The 16204-nt window shown below is 43.5% G+C and overlaps 1 protein-coding gene across 3 annotated transcripts in view; it reads right to left on the reverse strand.

Annotated features, from left to right (window-relative positions):
• Positions 1–16204, reverse strand: part of LOC141140678 (uncharacterized) — a 161013-nt gene that overhangs the window by 99421 nt on the left and 45388 nt on the right. For 2 of the 3 annotated variants that reach the window (XM_073628090.1, XM_073628089.1), the window contains exons 7-11: positions 13295–13405; positions 9847–10023; positions 7533–7637; positions 7011–7109; positions 6303–6401 (exon numbers count right to left, since the gene is read on the reverse strand). In XM_073628090.1, the coding sequence (XP_073484191.1) occupies positions 6303–6401; positions 7011–7109; positions 7533–7637; positions 9847–10023; positions 13295–13405 (591 nt within the window). The remainder of the gene's footprint in view (positions 1–6302; positions 6402–7010; positions 7110–7532; positions 7638–9846; positions 10024–13294; positions 13406–16204) is intronic. The other variant, XM_073628091.1, reaches the window with a different exon arrangement.

A 16204-nucleotide genomic window follows, 5' to 3' on the forward strand; every position in this document is an offset into this window, starting at 1 on the left:
AATATAGGTGGGAGATGGCTAGGAGGAAAGAACCCTCAACACCAACCCGATGGAGAGTTGCAAACAGGAAGGGCCAGCTCAGCCTATCAAAGGCTTTTTCAGCATCTAGGCTGAGCAATAGTGCCTCTAATCTGGTCCTGTTTGCAACCTCCACAAGATCAATAACCCTCCGGGTGTTATCCCTGGCCTGACGAAGAGGAATAAATCCCACTTGGTCCTTGTGGACCAGTGACGGCATGAATCTATTTGCTAATAGTTTCGTGAAAATTTTCAAGTCTGTATTGAGGAGTGCTATTGGTCTATAATTGGATGATAGGGTGTGATCTTTTCACAGTTTGGGAATCAACGCGAGGAAAGAATTTTGCATATCCCTCGGGATAGGTGTGTCAGAAAGAAATTAATTAAATAGGGTTGTTATGTAGGGGAGTAGGTGCGGTAAGAAGGTTTTGTAGTAGAGGTATAGTAGTCCATCTGGGCCAGGGGCTTTATTATTTGGCAAAGATTTAATCGTATCAGTTACTTCCTCTTCTGTGATAGAGGAGTTGAGGGTCGTTAGGGCAGAAGGGGAAAGTTTAGGTGGATCACAGTCCGCCAGGTAGGAGTGGATGGCCTGAGATAGGTCGGGGGAGGGGGGTTGTGCGGAACACTCGGGTCATTATACAAAGTCGAATAGTAGTCATGAAAAAATTGGGCAATTTTAGTGGGGTGAGATTGAAGGACGCCATTTGCATCTTTAATGTGGGTGGGTGAAATGGTCGCCGCCCGTTCGCGAAGTTGTCTTGCTAAAAGCGTATGTGGTTTATTGGCCTTGTCGTAATATGTCTGTCTTAGCCTAAGTAGTGCTTTTTCTATCTTTCCCAGGTGGAAAGTGATATGCACTGACCTCTGAAGACCGCCTTATGACCCTCCTACAGTGAGGAGGTAGAAACCTCAGGAGAGCTGTTTTCTGCAAAGTACAGTTTCAGGGTTTGTTCCAGTTCCACTCTGGTAGGGTCATGTTTGAGCAAAAAATTATTTAAGCACTAGTGACATGCACTCTCCTGGGGAGTGTGAGAGGGAAAGTTTAATCGGGGCATGGTCCGACCAGGAGATGGCCTGAATATCTGAACCTGTGCAGGCTCTCAGGGTCGGGGCATTGACAAAAAAGTAATCCAGACGTGAGTGGGACTTGTGAGGGTGGGAATAAAAAGTGAATTGTTTGGCTGATGGGTAGGTGGTGCGCTAGGTATCAAACAGGGCATATTTCCTGGTTAATTCACGGCAGAGGGTGGATTTCCTATCGACTACCATGGGGGTTTTCCCGTGCCCAAGGGAATGTTTGTCAAGGCAAGGAGAGTAGGTCAGGTTAAAGTCCCTTCCGATGACCAGGTTTTGGTGGGGAGCCGCAAAAATCACTTTGGACAGAAAGGAGTTTTGTTTGGTGTTTAGGGCATAGATGTTACATAGAGTAAGATTGGTGCCCTTCCATGAACCTCTGAGAAAAGGATAGTTTCCTAATGGGTCTGAGTATAAGGATTGTAACTGGAAGGGGGAGCCCTGCTTAAAAAGGATTGCTACCCCTGCTCGTTTACGCGGGTTGGAGGCCAGGTATATTTGAGGGAAGTGCTTAATTGCGAATGCCATGATGCCAGTTTTAGCGAGATGCGTCTCCTGAATAAAAATAATGTCAGCCATGGATCGCTTAAACTCTCGTAGAGCTAGGCTTTGTTTGATATTAAAGTTGAGGCCCTTCGAGTTTAGTGACAGTATGTCAATCATGGTGGGTATGGTGGATGGGGAGGTGGTAGCTTACCTATCATGTTTGGTGGTGTCCAGGTGTTCAGGGAGTTTACGGGTCTGACCCCCGTGGCAGTGTCAAATCCTGATTTGTGGGCATGCAGCGAACATAATTGCGCCAGGACGTGCACACCTCGGGTTCAGGATCAGAGTCCAGTGATGTGTGGGCATAAAAGTCCTGCGCTGTGGCCGAATGGAGAGGTGGTAAGAGGTAGCTTCCCTGGGGTGGCTGTGAAGGAGTGGTAGCTTTAAGCTTCGTTTTTTTGGTTGGCCCATGTGAGCGCTCAGCACGTGAATAAGTCCCCTGGTGCTCTGATGACTGTAAAGCTTGGAGAGGTGCTGGAGCCAGGGGTGAGTCTCTCTAATGAGGGGAGAGAGATGAGAATCTGTCCCTGTGAGCCTGAGATCGCTGTGGGAGGGAGCAGGGATCCCATTCAGGGGCAGAGGAGTCCCAGGATTGAGATAGCAGGCCGGTGGGAACAGAAGGTGGGGGCTCCACAAGGCAGGGGGGATATGGCTGTGAGAGGCTTCCCAGCATGTGTCCTCCAAAAGGAGTGAGGGGGCTGACCAGGAAGGTAGCAGGGGGAGCTGGGGGCAAGCAGTCAAGAGATCCCCCTCAGAGTCATACCTGTCGGTCTTGTGTCCCGGGGAGGCTCGCGGTGGAGGTGAGGGCTGCTTAGCATGGAGCCGGCGCCATCTTGGCCTCGTGTAGTCTCGCTGGGGTTCCGTGTCCAAAATACTTCGTGATGAGCGGTGGGGGAGCCGAGGAGGACCTTGTAGTTTGTCCCCTGGGGTCCACTTCTTTATTCTTTCATGGTTTGCCCATATTTTCAAGCGATGTTAAGCAGGACACGTCCGATCCGGAAGCCATCCAAGCCACGCCCCCAATTAATAATTTGTTATACAAATATAGGCAACCAAAAAAGTATTTTTGTCTTCTCTCTGTTTCTCCTTATTAGGATTTGTAGATCTGCTCCCATGCTCAGCCATTCCTGACTGGTCTAGATTCCCTTGAGCTAGGTCCAAGGAAATCGTATTTTATAAAAATGCTCTCATCGTTTGCCATATACTTCACAGTGTACCATTCCTTTCTTTTTTTGCTCATTATAAACAAATTATCAAATTAATAGGTTTACATATACAGATATCACCTTTCACCTCCCCTGTCACGCAATTACGTCAGAGGGAACGCTGAAGTGGTCACAGAAGAGACGTGATTAGCGGGTCATTGACCCCCCTCCCCCGGAGTGCTTTGTGGGCGAAATTGTAGGCACCTGTCAACGGTTTCTAATTAAAGAGTAAGGCATTTAAGATGGGTCTTTCACTGGGATTACGTAGTCGACTCCCAGTGAGAGCACAGTGATTTGCACACTAGGATGGATGGGTAAGGAAAGACGTTGGCAATCTGCTGGGTTCTCATCCCTAATTTGGGGGGGGTAAAAAAACTTTGTTTTTGTAATGAATTATTTCATTGTGATTTTTCTAATTTAGATGTAGCATTAATTTCTTCTTGATATGTATACATAGGCACTGCATACACATTTTGGTCATTACAGTGTATGAACAACGCCAACACAATAATCAGGTACTAATCTAGTAATGGTCACTATATAACACCACTTTTGCACTGCATCTCTTTTCACTTACACTAGCGGATGTTATAGTCACATATATAACAATTATGTTCACTCTCCATGATCACTCGTTTCAATAGTAACACTCAATATCACTTTTAGTTGAACACTTTTAGTCACTTATTTGAGTTTGGGTATTTTTTTTATGCTTACTAGCACACTCTTCACATTCAGTTATTATATCACACCCTTCTTTATGGCGAGTATTTAATTGATTTTTTTGCACATATATGGTCGCTAGAAGTGTAGCGACAGATCTATCACGCACTTTTCTTCACGGACTTTAGTTTTGACAATGCATTGTGATCACCTGGTGTATACTAAACACCAAGATGGTCACTATGATAATTCATAATGGATAAATATATTAAGAGAAAATAACCAGTTCACCATGTACAATATGAATTGACCCTGGGTGTTGCAGCGTTTGGGGATTATGTATAATCTCTTTTATCCCCGAGCCCAGTGAATCACATAGACGAGGTAAAAATTAAACAATAATAACTTAAAAAATTTAAAATATTATAAAACTACCGTTCCCGGCAGTAACAAGAGGGGGACTCCCCCTGTTGAGAGTCTCCCCCCTTTTTAAAATGCTCTTAAAAATGTCTGCCCGTCTCCCTTCTCTAAATGCTAACTATACATAATTGCAATTTTCGGGTGTTTTCAGGTGTTTACGCCTCCCCTGTGGGGGCTTCATTATTGTGTGACCACTTGTAAGTCTCACAGGCTGGGGTCACCCCTAGGGATGCAGGTGTGGACAAATCTCTAGCGGGGTCCGGGATTGTCTGTGAGGAAATCCTTTGGTTTTTAAAGAAGTCTCTGGTTTAGCGAACCCATTTGGCGGAAAGGGTAAATATACTGCAATATATAATTCAATATATGATACTGCATACTAAAATGTGTGTGTATTAGACACTAAATATTAGAATTTGTAAAATATTGAAATTTGTCCCTTTGATGTATTAACAGAAATATAAGAACCCCCTGAAGACCATAACCCTAAAGGTCGAAATGCATTGGGGTATTTCCATACATCGGATGGTGCAATTATTAATACTGTAGGGAACTAATTCATGATGTATATTTCCATCTCAATACAGAAAAATTCCTTTATGTATGTTCTTTCTTAGCTTATATTTTTTCGCTTTGTGTACACCAGAACTCATATTGCAACCGTTGTATTCTACTCATGTTCAATTGTCTTTTGATAATAAAATCATCAATTTTTATGTAACATTGACCTTTAATTGCTGCTAAAAAGCCCCATGGGGAATTCTCCATTTTTTTCAAAATTTAACTTTTTGGCCATCAAAGATAACGCTATGTCTGGCGCAAACCCAACACATCACATCACCCAAAGAACACCATCCCCACAGTGATACATGGTGGTGGCAGCATCATGCTGTGGGATGTTTTTCAGCAGTCAGGACAGGGAAACTGGTGAGGGTTGAGGGAAAGATGGATGGTGCTAAATAGAGGGATATTCTTGAGCAAAACCTTTACCACTCTGTGTATGATTTGCGGCTAGGACAGAGGTTCAAATATATGTTTGAAATGTAACTGCCCTAATCCAAAAGTGCCAGTGCAATGTTACCACTATAACAGTGTCTGTACCATGTATACAAACCTTAAAAACTATAAAACTATAAAGTGCAACGTATCAATAAATAGTGCAAATTATCAAATGTGAAATATTAAAACTCCAGAACATAGTTTTTCTGCAATAGTCCCCAAAGTCCACTTCAATTTATCATATAAATTCCTTGTGCATATTGTGCCCCAATTCAAATCCATGCACTATATAAGGACTTTTCACCACTTCATGTGCCACCACCAACTTCTGAAATGGGCACTCACCAGAACCTAGAAAAACTTTTGCCTTTGTTTTATATTGGGATAACCACTTCACTTTCCTGGCGTTCCTTCACTAGTTACTCCGCATGTCTCCATGTCAATCTTGGTATCTCATACAAAGTAAACGTCCATCATTGCGCAACATATATAAAATTTATTTTAACCAATGAGATAACATCCAAAATGTATAAAATGTGCACTCACAATTAAAGTGCCTTTGGACCGGCACTGAGTCTTTCCAGCAGTATATTTTAGGGTTTAGCTCCGCCGCTTTGTTTCCCGGGATCGGCGTGCGTTCCAAGCCTCGATCTGGTGCGGGTTTGGAACAGCAAGTGATGTCCGCGGTTACCCAGAAGCTTCTATGCGTTTCGCATACATACATGCGTCATCAGGAACGTGTCATCTTTGATCCATTTTTGCGCCGATGACACAATTTCCCATTAGGACGGAGGTTCACCTTCTAGCAGGACAATGACCCCAAACACACTGCTAAAGCAACACTTAATGTGTTGGAATGGCCTAGTCAAAGCCCAGACCTCAATCCAATAGAAAATCTGTGGTCAGACTTAAAGATTGCTGTTCACGAGCACAAATCCAACTTGAAGGAGCTGGAGCAGTTTTGCAAAGAGGAATGGGCAAAAATCCCAGTGGTAAGATGTGGCAAGCTCATAGAGACTTATCCAAAGAGACTTGGAACTGTGATAGCCGCAAAAGGTGGCTCAACAAAGTATTGACTTTAGGGGGGTGAATATTTATGCACATTGACCTTTTTCTGTTATTTTGTCCTATTTGTTGTTTGCTTCACAGTAAAAAAAAAAAAAAAAAAAAACATCTTCAAAGTTGTGGGCATGTTTTGTAAATTAAATGATCCTTAAACAATCCATGTTAATTCCAGGTTGTGAGACAACAAAACATGAAAAATGCTAAGGGGGTGAATACTTTTGCAAGGCACTGTATGTAACTAACTCCTGTGCAGCTTACCCCCATCTAATATCTATTGTATGTGTGTATCTCAGATATCTCAGAAATGTTCACCTTTCGGCAGTAGTGTCTTGACGTTCTTCGGGCTTTGTCACCGCGATCTTTGCTTGAGTCTCCGGAGTGACATTCGTTGGGATAATCTTGGGCACACCACTGTAAACATTAAACAATTTAGAGATTTAAAGTGGCATTCTACCCACTAGAGATAGCTTCCATTCTGGATGGAGTTAGCTGAGGATTGTGTTGGAATGGCCTAGTCAAAGCCCAGACCTCAATCCAATAGAAAATCTGTGGTCAGACTTAAAGATTGCTGTTCACGAGCACAAATCCAACTTGAAGGAGCTGGAGCAGTTTTGCAAAGAGGAATGGGCAAAAATCCCAGTGGTAAGATGTGGCAAGCTCATAGAGACTTATCCAAAGAGACTTGGAACTGTGATAGCCGCAAAAGGTGGCTCAACAAAGTATTGACTTTAGGGGGGTGAATATTTATGCACATTGACCTTTTTCTGTTATTTTGTCCTATTTGTTGTTTGCTTCACAGTAAAAAAAAAAAAAAAATCTTCAAAGTTGTGGGCATGTTTTGTAAATTAAATGATCCTTAAACAATCCATGTTAATTCCAGGTTGTGAGACAACAAAACATGAAAAATGCTAAGGGGGTGAATACTTTTGCAAGGCACTGTATGTAACTAACTCCTGTGCAGCTTACCCCCATCTAATATCTATTGTATGTGTGTATCTCAGATATCTCAGAAATGTTCACCTTTCGGCAGTAGTGTCTTGACGTTCTTCGGGCTTTGTCACCGCGATCTTTGCTTGAGTCTCCGGAGTGACATTCGTTGGGATAATCTTGGGCACACCACTGTAAACATTAAACAATTTAGAGATTTAAAGTGGCATTCTACCCACTAGAGATAGCTTCCATTCTGGATGGAGTTAGCTGAGGATTGATCCCATGTGGGGATGTGGAATTCTGGGTTTGGCTTTTCAGCTGAACTTATGTTTATGCTTTCTGAAGTTATTTAAAAGAAAAAAAACACTTGAGAGGGAATGATTCAATTCAGAATTAAACAGTTCCACTTTCATTTAAAATATGAACATGGGGTATAAAATCAGTATTTTGTGTACTTTTAACTGTGATAGACTGTATTAAAACACATTACTTATTGAGGCATACAAAATATTTATATTCCCAAATAAAATGCTATAATTATATAATTTATATAATAAATGCAGAAATGGGTATACAGTATATGACAAGTGAAATAGGAACTTCAAAGATTACCTGTTACTTTCAGTTGGCATGTTGCTTGGTGTTCCTTTGTCATGGTTATCCTCATCATGGACTGATCCTGTCTCTTCATCAGTTACATTATCTGACCTCTGTTTTCTGTAGAATAATAACAGAAGCGTTTTGCTTAAGCATTTGAACAGCTGGGGTTTTCTAAATTGAAAATGTCAGGACAGAAGAATGTGGGCTGCCATTCCTGGACTCCTGAAAATGCTACTTGACTGTGCGTGGCCTCAATACTTTTTAGTCACAGACTTAGAGTTGGCATACTGTAAATGAGCATCAGAAAAAATATCTGAACTTCTCACCAATAGCTGTATTTCAAGTCAATGTCTGAAATCACTGAAACCAAAATATAATCATAAGGAGCAGGGAACTAATATACTCAAAAGGAAAGGTCAGCAATGGCAGACTACATAATTGTCTTAAGACAGATGTGCTTCAAAAAATATGTTCCAAAATGCACATGACCACTCTACTTCTCTAGCTGTAATATATTAGCCCTCCAATATGCCACACCTGCTTATCAAAAGTATACATCCTGTAAATAATTGAGAAAGGGCCAGGTTAAAAATAAAGATTCCCATACACATTAGATGGCAGTCTCTGGTCTTTTTTTGTCTGTATTAGGGATACTTTAGTGTCTATGTAACGCATGATAACTCAGATTGAGCGTTTTTGTAGAACAAAATGGTTAGGCATGCTACAAATCCTTGCCCAATTGCTATTGTTTTCTTTGGCATTGAGACTGTGTGTGGCTCCTCATTCCTTCTCCGTCGCCCTAAATAGAAGAGCTTGGGTAATAAAAAGAAAGTCAGACACATTGCAAACTAAAAGCCATTATTGAAGATTTAATGGATTGTTCAGTGCAAGACTACTTTGTCTACTCTACGAATAAGCTCCTTACAAGAAAAACACATGAGAGTGTGGAGCTCAGTCAGGTGGTCTGTCTTGCATTGAACCATTCATTTAATCTTCAGTAATGGCTTTAACTTTGTAGTGTGGCTGCCTTTTGTTTTATTGTTGCTGAAATTGAAGTGGAGAGCTAACCACTGGTGAGCCAGCACCCACCTATGGGATGACTTGAGGGCTCCTGTTTGAGAAAGAAAAAGGCCCAGTAGAATAAATGGCACAATCCGATTGTGGAAGTGCTTCCAGTTATTCTCGACGGCCATCTTAAAATGAACCTGTGGCCAGGCTATGGACACTGAAGTATTTACATATTTTTTACAAACAGTAAATGAGCTTTAAAATAAGCCTGGACTGATCTCTGTAGCTGCAGGCACTGTGAAGTACATTAAGTTATTACTTCAGGAGCTCTGCTCACCCTGCTACCATCTTAGCCCCAGTGCTTGAAAATACAGAATTTAGTTGTCGGTGGGAGGCACACTCCACTGCCAGCAGCCTGTAAAAGTGTATGAGTGGCTGATAGCTGCTGTGGCTGGACTGTGCACCAAACAGTACTAAGGTTTAGAGCAGTATGTGCCCAGGGAGGTATGTCTAGAATGCAGACTGCTTGCGTTCCAGGCATTTATTCCTGAGCACATACTGCTCTAAACATTAGTATCACTCAGTGTACCATTTAACTCTGTTCACCTGCAGCAGCTTCCAGCCTCTTATACACTATACATGCTGCCAACAGTGGGGCTAGACAGTGCGCCTGTGCCTTCTGCCCATACCTAAACACTGGAGTCTCATGCATTAGGGCTAAATGCCCAATGTGAAGGAGGCCTTCCAGATATTGATCGGTGTTTGTATTAGAAATCAAAAGGCTGGAAGGCTGCTGATTCACTGCTGAGAGGGGAGAGCAGAGTGAGCTGCAATATTGAGTCTATAGTGCTTCTGCTGTGAAACTACAGGATGCATTTCTCCTCAATGCCTGCAGCTACAGAGCACAGTTAGGGCTTATTCTAAAGCACATTTATTGTTTGTTAAGTATATGTAAATACTTGAATGTCCCTTGCCTGATCACAGGTTCACTTTAAAATCAATAAGACTATGACACACTGCTGTTATTCAAGTTAGTTACGTGATTGCAAACATGAAAAACTTTTCTTTAGCTAAATTATATAAACACATGTTTGCATCCTAAATTGTAAATGGGCTGCATGCCATATATCATACTACTCTCTGTGCTGAAAGCTGAGAACAATCAAGAATTGTCCTCAGATGTCAACCAGGAAAAATGTTTGTTTGTTTGCCCTGGACCTTAAATTTCCAATTTCCAGACTTGGACATCTTGTAACCCCACATTTAATGCAGCCCATGTATCAAGCAAACCTGTAGTCATGTACGTTTATTTTTTTACCTTATATAAATCAAAAAAGCAGTGAGACCACATAGTGCAAGGGCAACGACTACAATGCCTGCTATGGTTCCTGGACTCAAGGCCAATGTTTGAGGTGACTGTACAGTAACATCCACAGGTTTATGAAATATTTCATCCATCATCTTCTGAAAGTTGGGCATGTCCTCTTTGAGCTTTCTGTCCGTAGAGAATGTAAAAGTGACATTGCTGTTAGTGCTTTTATACATGGGAACTTTTTCATGCTCTGTTTGATCTGGGTTACATTCATCTCAAAGTCAACAACAGTTAATCGGGGCTGCTACTGTAGTTCACAATGTAGGTGGAGATGGTGGACAGTTTCAAGAGTCAACAATGAACAGAGGACAGAGAATTATTTGCTTACTTCCCTATTTGTCTTTTTGTCCTTTGAGAAATCTAGCTGTGTATAGCTAACCTTATTCTGCAATGTGACAGATTCTCTTTAGGTTTTTGTTTGGGGGTTGTATTTGTATTATGATTGTATTTGGGTTGCTGAAAGAGTTTGGTTTTTGTGAGAATTAGCGCTTAGGTTAGAGAGAGTTAATATGTATGGACCCCTTGGGGTAGGATATTGTTACCGGTGCACTACACAATGGCATGGCATATACTGTATATATATGTTTATCGGCATATAACATGCACTTTTATCCCCTTAAAATCAGGGGAAAATCGTGGGTGCTTGTTATAGGCCGATCCCCGCCAATTTTGTTCTGATTGGTGCGATCACGGCTATTGCCGCGATCGCCGCTGACATATACAGCCGTGTGTAAATTCAAATATGGCGCCGAGACTGCAGGGACTCGTCGGAGCCGAGATACACATACCCGAGTGTCCTCGGCTTTTCTCTGCGCCGCTCACAGTCCCGCCCAGTCCTGCCATTGGACCTGTGTTATGTCCATCATAGGGTGGGACTGGGCGTGACTGTGAGCGGCGGTGAGAAAAGCCGAGGACACTCGGGTATGTGTATCTCGGCTCCGACAAGTCCCTGCAGTCTCGACGCCATATTTGAATTTACACAGGGCTGTATATGTCAGCGGCGATCGCGGCGATCACACAAGGCTGCACTGGGACAAGGCTGCACTGGGGCAAGGCTGCACTGGGGCAAAGCTGCACTGGGGCAAAGCTGCACTGGGGCAAAGCTGCACTGGGGCAAGGCTGCACTGACAAGGCTGCACTGGGGCAAAGGGCGGGACTGGGCATGACTGTGAGCGGCGGTGAGAAAAGCCGAGGACACTCGGGTATGTGTATCTTGGCTCCGACAAGTCCCTGCAGTATCGGCGCCATATTTGAATTTACACACGGCTGTATATGTCGGCGGTGATCACACAAGGCCGTACTGGGGCAAGGCTGCACTGGGGCAAGGCTGCACTGGGGCAAAGCTGCACTGGGGCAAGGCTGCACTGGGGCAAGGCTGCACTGGGGTAAGGCTGCACTGGGGCAAGGCTGCACTGACAAGGCTGCACTGGGGCAAAGCTGCACTGACAAGGCTGCACTGGCAAGGCTGCAATGGACACTGGGGCAAGGCTGCACTGACACTGACAAGGCTGCAGATGAACACCGATAACGCTGCATTGATGGGCATTTTAATGTAAGTTTTTCTTCCTTAAACTTCCCTCCTAAAAGTTTTTTTCCTTAAAATTCCCTCCTAAACTTGGGGTGCGTGTTATACGCCGGCGCGTGTTATACGCGATAAATACGATATATATATCTATATATATCTATATATAGATATATATAGATATATATATATCTATATATATCTATATATATATATATATAGATATATATATATATCTATATATATACACTGAGCAAAATTATAATCACAACACTTTTGTGTTTGCCCTTATTTATCATGAGCTGAACTTAAAGATCTACAACTTTTTCTATGTACACAAGAGGTCTATTTCTCTCAAATATTGTTCACAAATCTGTCTAAATCTGTGTCAGTGAGCACTTCTCCTTTGCCGAGATAATCCATCCACCTCACAGGTGTGGCATATCAAGATGCTGATTAGACAGCATGATTATTACACAGGTGTGCCTTAGGCTGGCCACAATAAAAGGCCACTCTAAAATGTGCAGTTTTACTGTACTGGGGAGGTCGGGGGGTTTGAAAACTAGTGAGTATCTGGTGTGACCACCATTTGACTCATGCAGTGCAGCACATCTCTTTGTTGATTGTGGCCTGTGAAATGTTGGTCCATTCCTCTTCAATAGCTGTGCGAAGTTGCTGGATTTTGGCACAGACTGGAACACGCTGTCATATACGCTGATCCAGAGCATCCCAAACATGTTCAATGGGTACCATGTCCGGGGAGTATGCTGGTCATGCAAGAACTAGAATGTTTTCTGCTTCCAGAAATTGTGTACAGATTCTTGTAACATGGGGCCGTGCATTATCATGCTGCAACATGAGGTGATTTTCGTGGATGAATGGCACAACAGTGGGCCTCAGGATCTCGTCATGGTATCTCTGTGCATTCAAAATGCCAACAATAAAATGCCCCATGGGCCACTCCATCCACAAGGTTGACATCAGCAAACCACTTATCCACACGATGCCATGCACACTATCTGCCATCTGTCCAGTACAGAGAAAACCGGGATTCATACATGAAGAGAACACCTCTGCAAAGTGCCAGACGCCATCGAATGTGAGCATTTGCCCACTCAAGACGGTTACGACGATTAACTGCAGTCAGGTCGAGACCCTGACGAGGACGATGACCATGCAGATGAGCTTCCCTGAGATGGTTTCTGACAGTTTGTACAGAAATTCTTTGGTTATGCAAACTGATTGTTGCAGCAGCTGTCCGGGTGACTGGTCTCAGATGATCTTGGAGGTGAAGATGCTGAATGTGGAGGCCTTGAGCTGGTGTGGTCACACGTGATCTGCGGTTGTGAGGCCGGTTGGATATACTGACAAATTCTCTGAGACGGCTTATGGTAGAAAAATTAACATTCAATTCAAGGGCAACAGCTCTGGTGGACATTCCTGCAGTCAGCATGCCAATTGCACGCTCCCTCAAAACTTGCAACATCTGTGGCATTGTGCTGTATGATAAAATTGCACATTTTAGAGTGGCCTTTTATTGTGGCCAGCCTAAGGCACACCTGTACAATAATCACGCTGTCTAATCAGTATCTTGATATGCCACACCTGTGAGGTGGATGGATTATCTCGGCAAAAGAGAAGTGCTCACTAACACAGATTTGTGAACAATATTTGAGAGAAATAGACCTTTTGTGTACATAGAAAAATTCGTAGATCTTTCGTAGATTGTTCAGCTCATGATAAATAGGAGCACACACAAAAGTGTTGCGTTTATAATTTTGCTCAGTGTATATTGTAAATAATAGGAAAACAGTACAGAAATACTAGATTACTGATCAATTGTAAAAAAAGATGGAAATAGTTAATATTTACCTGACTAGTTTCTGGCTTTTTTCAACAGCTTGAACACGAATAGTTGTGTCTTTGTCGTTTGAAAATAAATCCACAATTTTAACTTTCTGTTTCAGTAGCTTTTCCAGAACCCTAAAAATGCACATTTCACCATTAGTAGATAACATAAACTTACATTTGCTGCATGCAAATACAATGTCAGCAAACAAAAATCTGGTGCTATCCTCAGTCTCTATTGGTGCAGGGACTATTAATGTCATTATATTGAAAATAGAATTTAAAGTATGTCATACAGGTACAGTATATGAATGGGTGAGAACTATTAATTGGAAATTTCAGCTACTTTAGAAGTGTACACTAATTCATTCATGGCATAACTGAATAAACTAAGGCAGATGTGTAGCGCTGGTAGATTTGCGATCTACCATATGTTAGGTAAATTTAGCAACTTGTTCGTTAAATAGGTTAAGTTTGCCTCTGTTCCAGCTTGGCTGACGTTGTGTGTGTTTCCAGACTGACCGGTGGGTTTCGCTGTTATTACTGGTCAGTGTTGGAAAGGCAACATGTCGAAGCGTATGGATGCTCTTCTGTCCCGGAGACAATTCGGTGGAGGTGGTCCTCCGAGTTGCATTCTGGGTGAGGGTATTTATGGGACAGACGCCATATTGTGGGGTTCGTTTTTACAGCCACCCGCTGGCCCTCCTGGCCGACAGGTATGCGTTAGAGAGCAATCTCGTGGTCCTCTGTTCCGGAGGCCCACGCCGCAGCGGCGCAGGGATGGGCCCAGAAGCTTGTCTGGGGCCTACCACAGCAGCCGAGGAATGGTCCTGAGCTGTCTATCCAGAAGGGAAGAAGCTGGACAACCGAGGAGATCCCAGGGGAGAACCCGTCATGGAAGGATCACGCAGCATGCTGGTCTGGAGAGGGGCCTGGTGACTCGGTTGGAGGACGTATCCTAAAAGTAACTATACAGCATAGTGTTGCCGGGTTGGCCTAAAGGTTCAAGCACTGTGACTGACGTTCACTACAGAAAGACTGGTGCATCCTGTGGCAGAGGACCGTACAGGTTTATCCCAACCAAGTCTGTGGCAGAGACTTTTGTTCGTGCTACGTACTGGCTGCTAGGCAAGTGAGAGAGGCCTATCCAGGCGAGCAAAGAGTGTGTCTCATGAGGGGAGCGCATTCTATTGTAATATCCAAATTCTACCAGGACATTTGTCAAGAACCTTACAAGAAGATATTTGAGTTTCTTCTGCGGTTTCCCTTCTGCCTCTTTCCTGCTACTTCCTTAGTAAATCGTTTAATAAAGCATTGAAAAGGTATTCAAGTGTTGGTGCGTGTATCGTCCAGAGGTAAACTCAAAGGAACCCTAGACCCGGTGCCGGTAAAACAGAGGGAAGGAGAGTGAAGTTAACAAGCCCGCTTAAACCAGCAGCTCCATCGAGAGTTAGTGCTACAGATGTAAAAAAAAAGATGTACTGTTTCCAGTGATTTTTCCAAGGCTGAGATGATGTCATCAGGCTGCTGCAGTCAGGAGAAGGCATTTTCACAGCCTTCCCTGCAACATTGCAACCATGTAGCAAGTCACAAGGTATCAGGCTGCAGTAGGAGCTGATTTGTATCAAAAAGTAGACAAAGGCTTTGTCAAGAGTAAGGGCTCTTTCACACGGGGGACCCGTATGTCCGTTTTTCATCCTTCCGTTTTCGGATGAAAAACGGACATACATGTATCCCTATGGAGTGTCGGATGTCAGCGGTGACATGTCCGCTGACATCCGACGCCGCTCCGATCCGAAAAGTGTAACGGAGGAAAAACCTACTTTTCCATCCGTTTTCGGATCGGATCGGGTGACGACGGACACTACGGTCCGTCATCATCCGATCCCCCCATAGGGGAGAGCGGCGCTCTGACAGGTCCGTAGCTGCACAGCGTGCAGCGATGGACCTGTCATCTTTCTGCTCAGCGGGGATCGGCGGAGCGATCCCCGCTGAGCCAGCGGGTGTTCACGGGGCGGATCATCACTGATCTGCCCCGTGTGAAAGAGCCCTACTACTGTTATCTCTTTAAGACATATTTATCACTAGACAGACTTTATATAGCGTCAACAGTTTTCACATTAACTTACACTATAAACTGAAACAGAATGGTACAACAATAATAGTGAGGGCTTACAATCTGAAAGAGAGGGACAAGTAATACTAAAGGCAGTAACTGTGGGGAGATGAGTTGATAGAAAAAGTAAATGTTCAGTTGTTAGGTACAGGCAGGATAAACTTCCCCTGAAGAGATTCATTTCCCAGGGATTGACTAAGGGTGGACACAGTCAAAGGCACCCTGAGGGATTGGAGTAAGGAGTGCTTGAAGATGGGAGGATCTGGAGAAGTCCTGGAGGTGAGTATGGTAATAGGTGACAAAGGAGATAGAAAGCAGAAGGTCTTGAGAGAAGCAAAGTGGATGGTTTGGGTGATATTTTGTTATAAGTTTGGTGATGTAGCTCAGGGCAGAGTTGTGGATGTTTATTTATGTTGTTGTAAGTATTTTGAATTTTTTTGTTGGGTTATCAAAAGCCAGTGGAGGGATTGGCAGAGAGAGGAATGGTGGACACTGAATAGTTAGTAAGGTGGATGAGTCTGGCAGCAGCATTCCACGTAGACTGAAGTTGGGATACTATGTAAAACTGGCCAGGGGTGCCCAACCTTTTGAAGTGCGAGGGCCATTTAAGCGACTCGGTAACTGGTCCTGGGCCACAATGAGCAGATTACATTTCTGTGTCCACTTTGCATATGCATATGCAGAGCACACACAAACACAGCCCGCTCTGCTCTATGGGCCCTCCGATCCGATCCACCCAGACGGAAGGGGAAGGATCCCCTTCTGTTTATTTTAGCAAATCGGATTGGAGGTAAGAGGGTGCAAATGCACACAACTCC

The sequence above is a fragment of the Aquarana catesbeiana genome, linkage group LG04 (genome assembly GCF_042186555.1).
Source record: "Aquarana catesbeiana isolate 2022-GZ linkage group LG04, ASM4218655v1, whole genome shotgun sequence".
Classification (NCBI taxonomy): domain Eukaryota; kingdom Metazoa; phylum Chordata; class Amphibia; order Anura; family Ranidae; genus Aquarana; species Aquarana catesbeiana.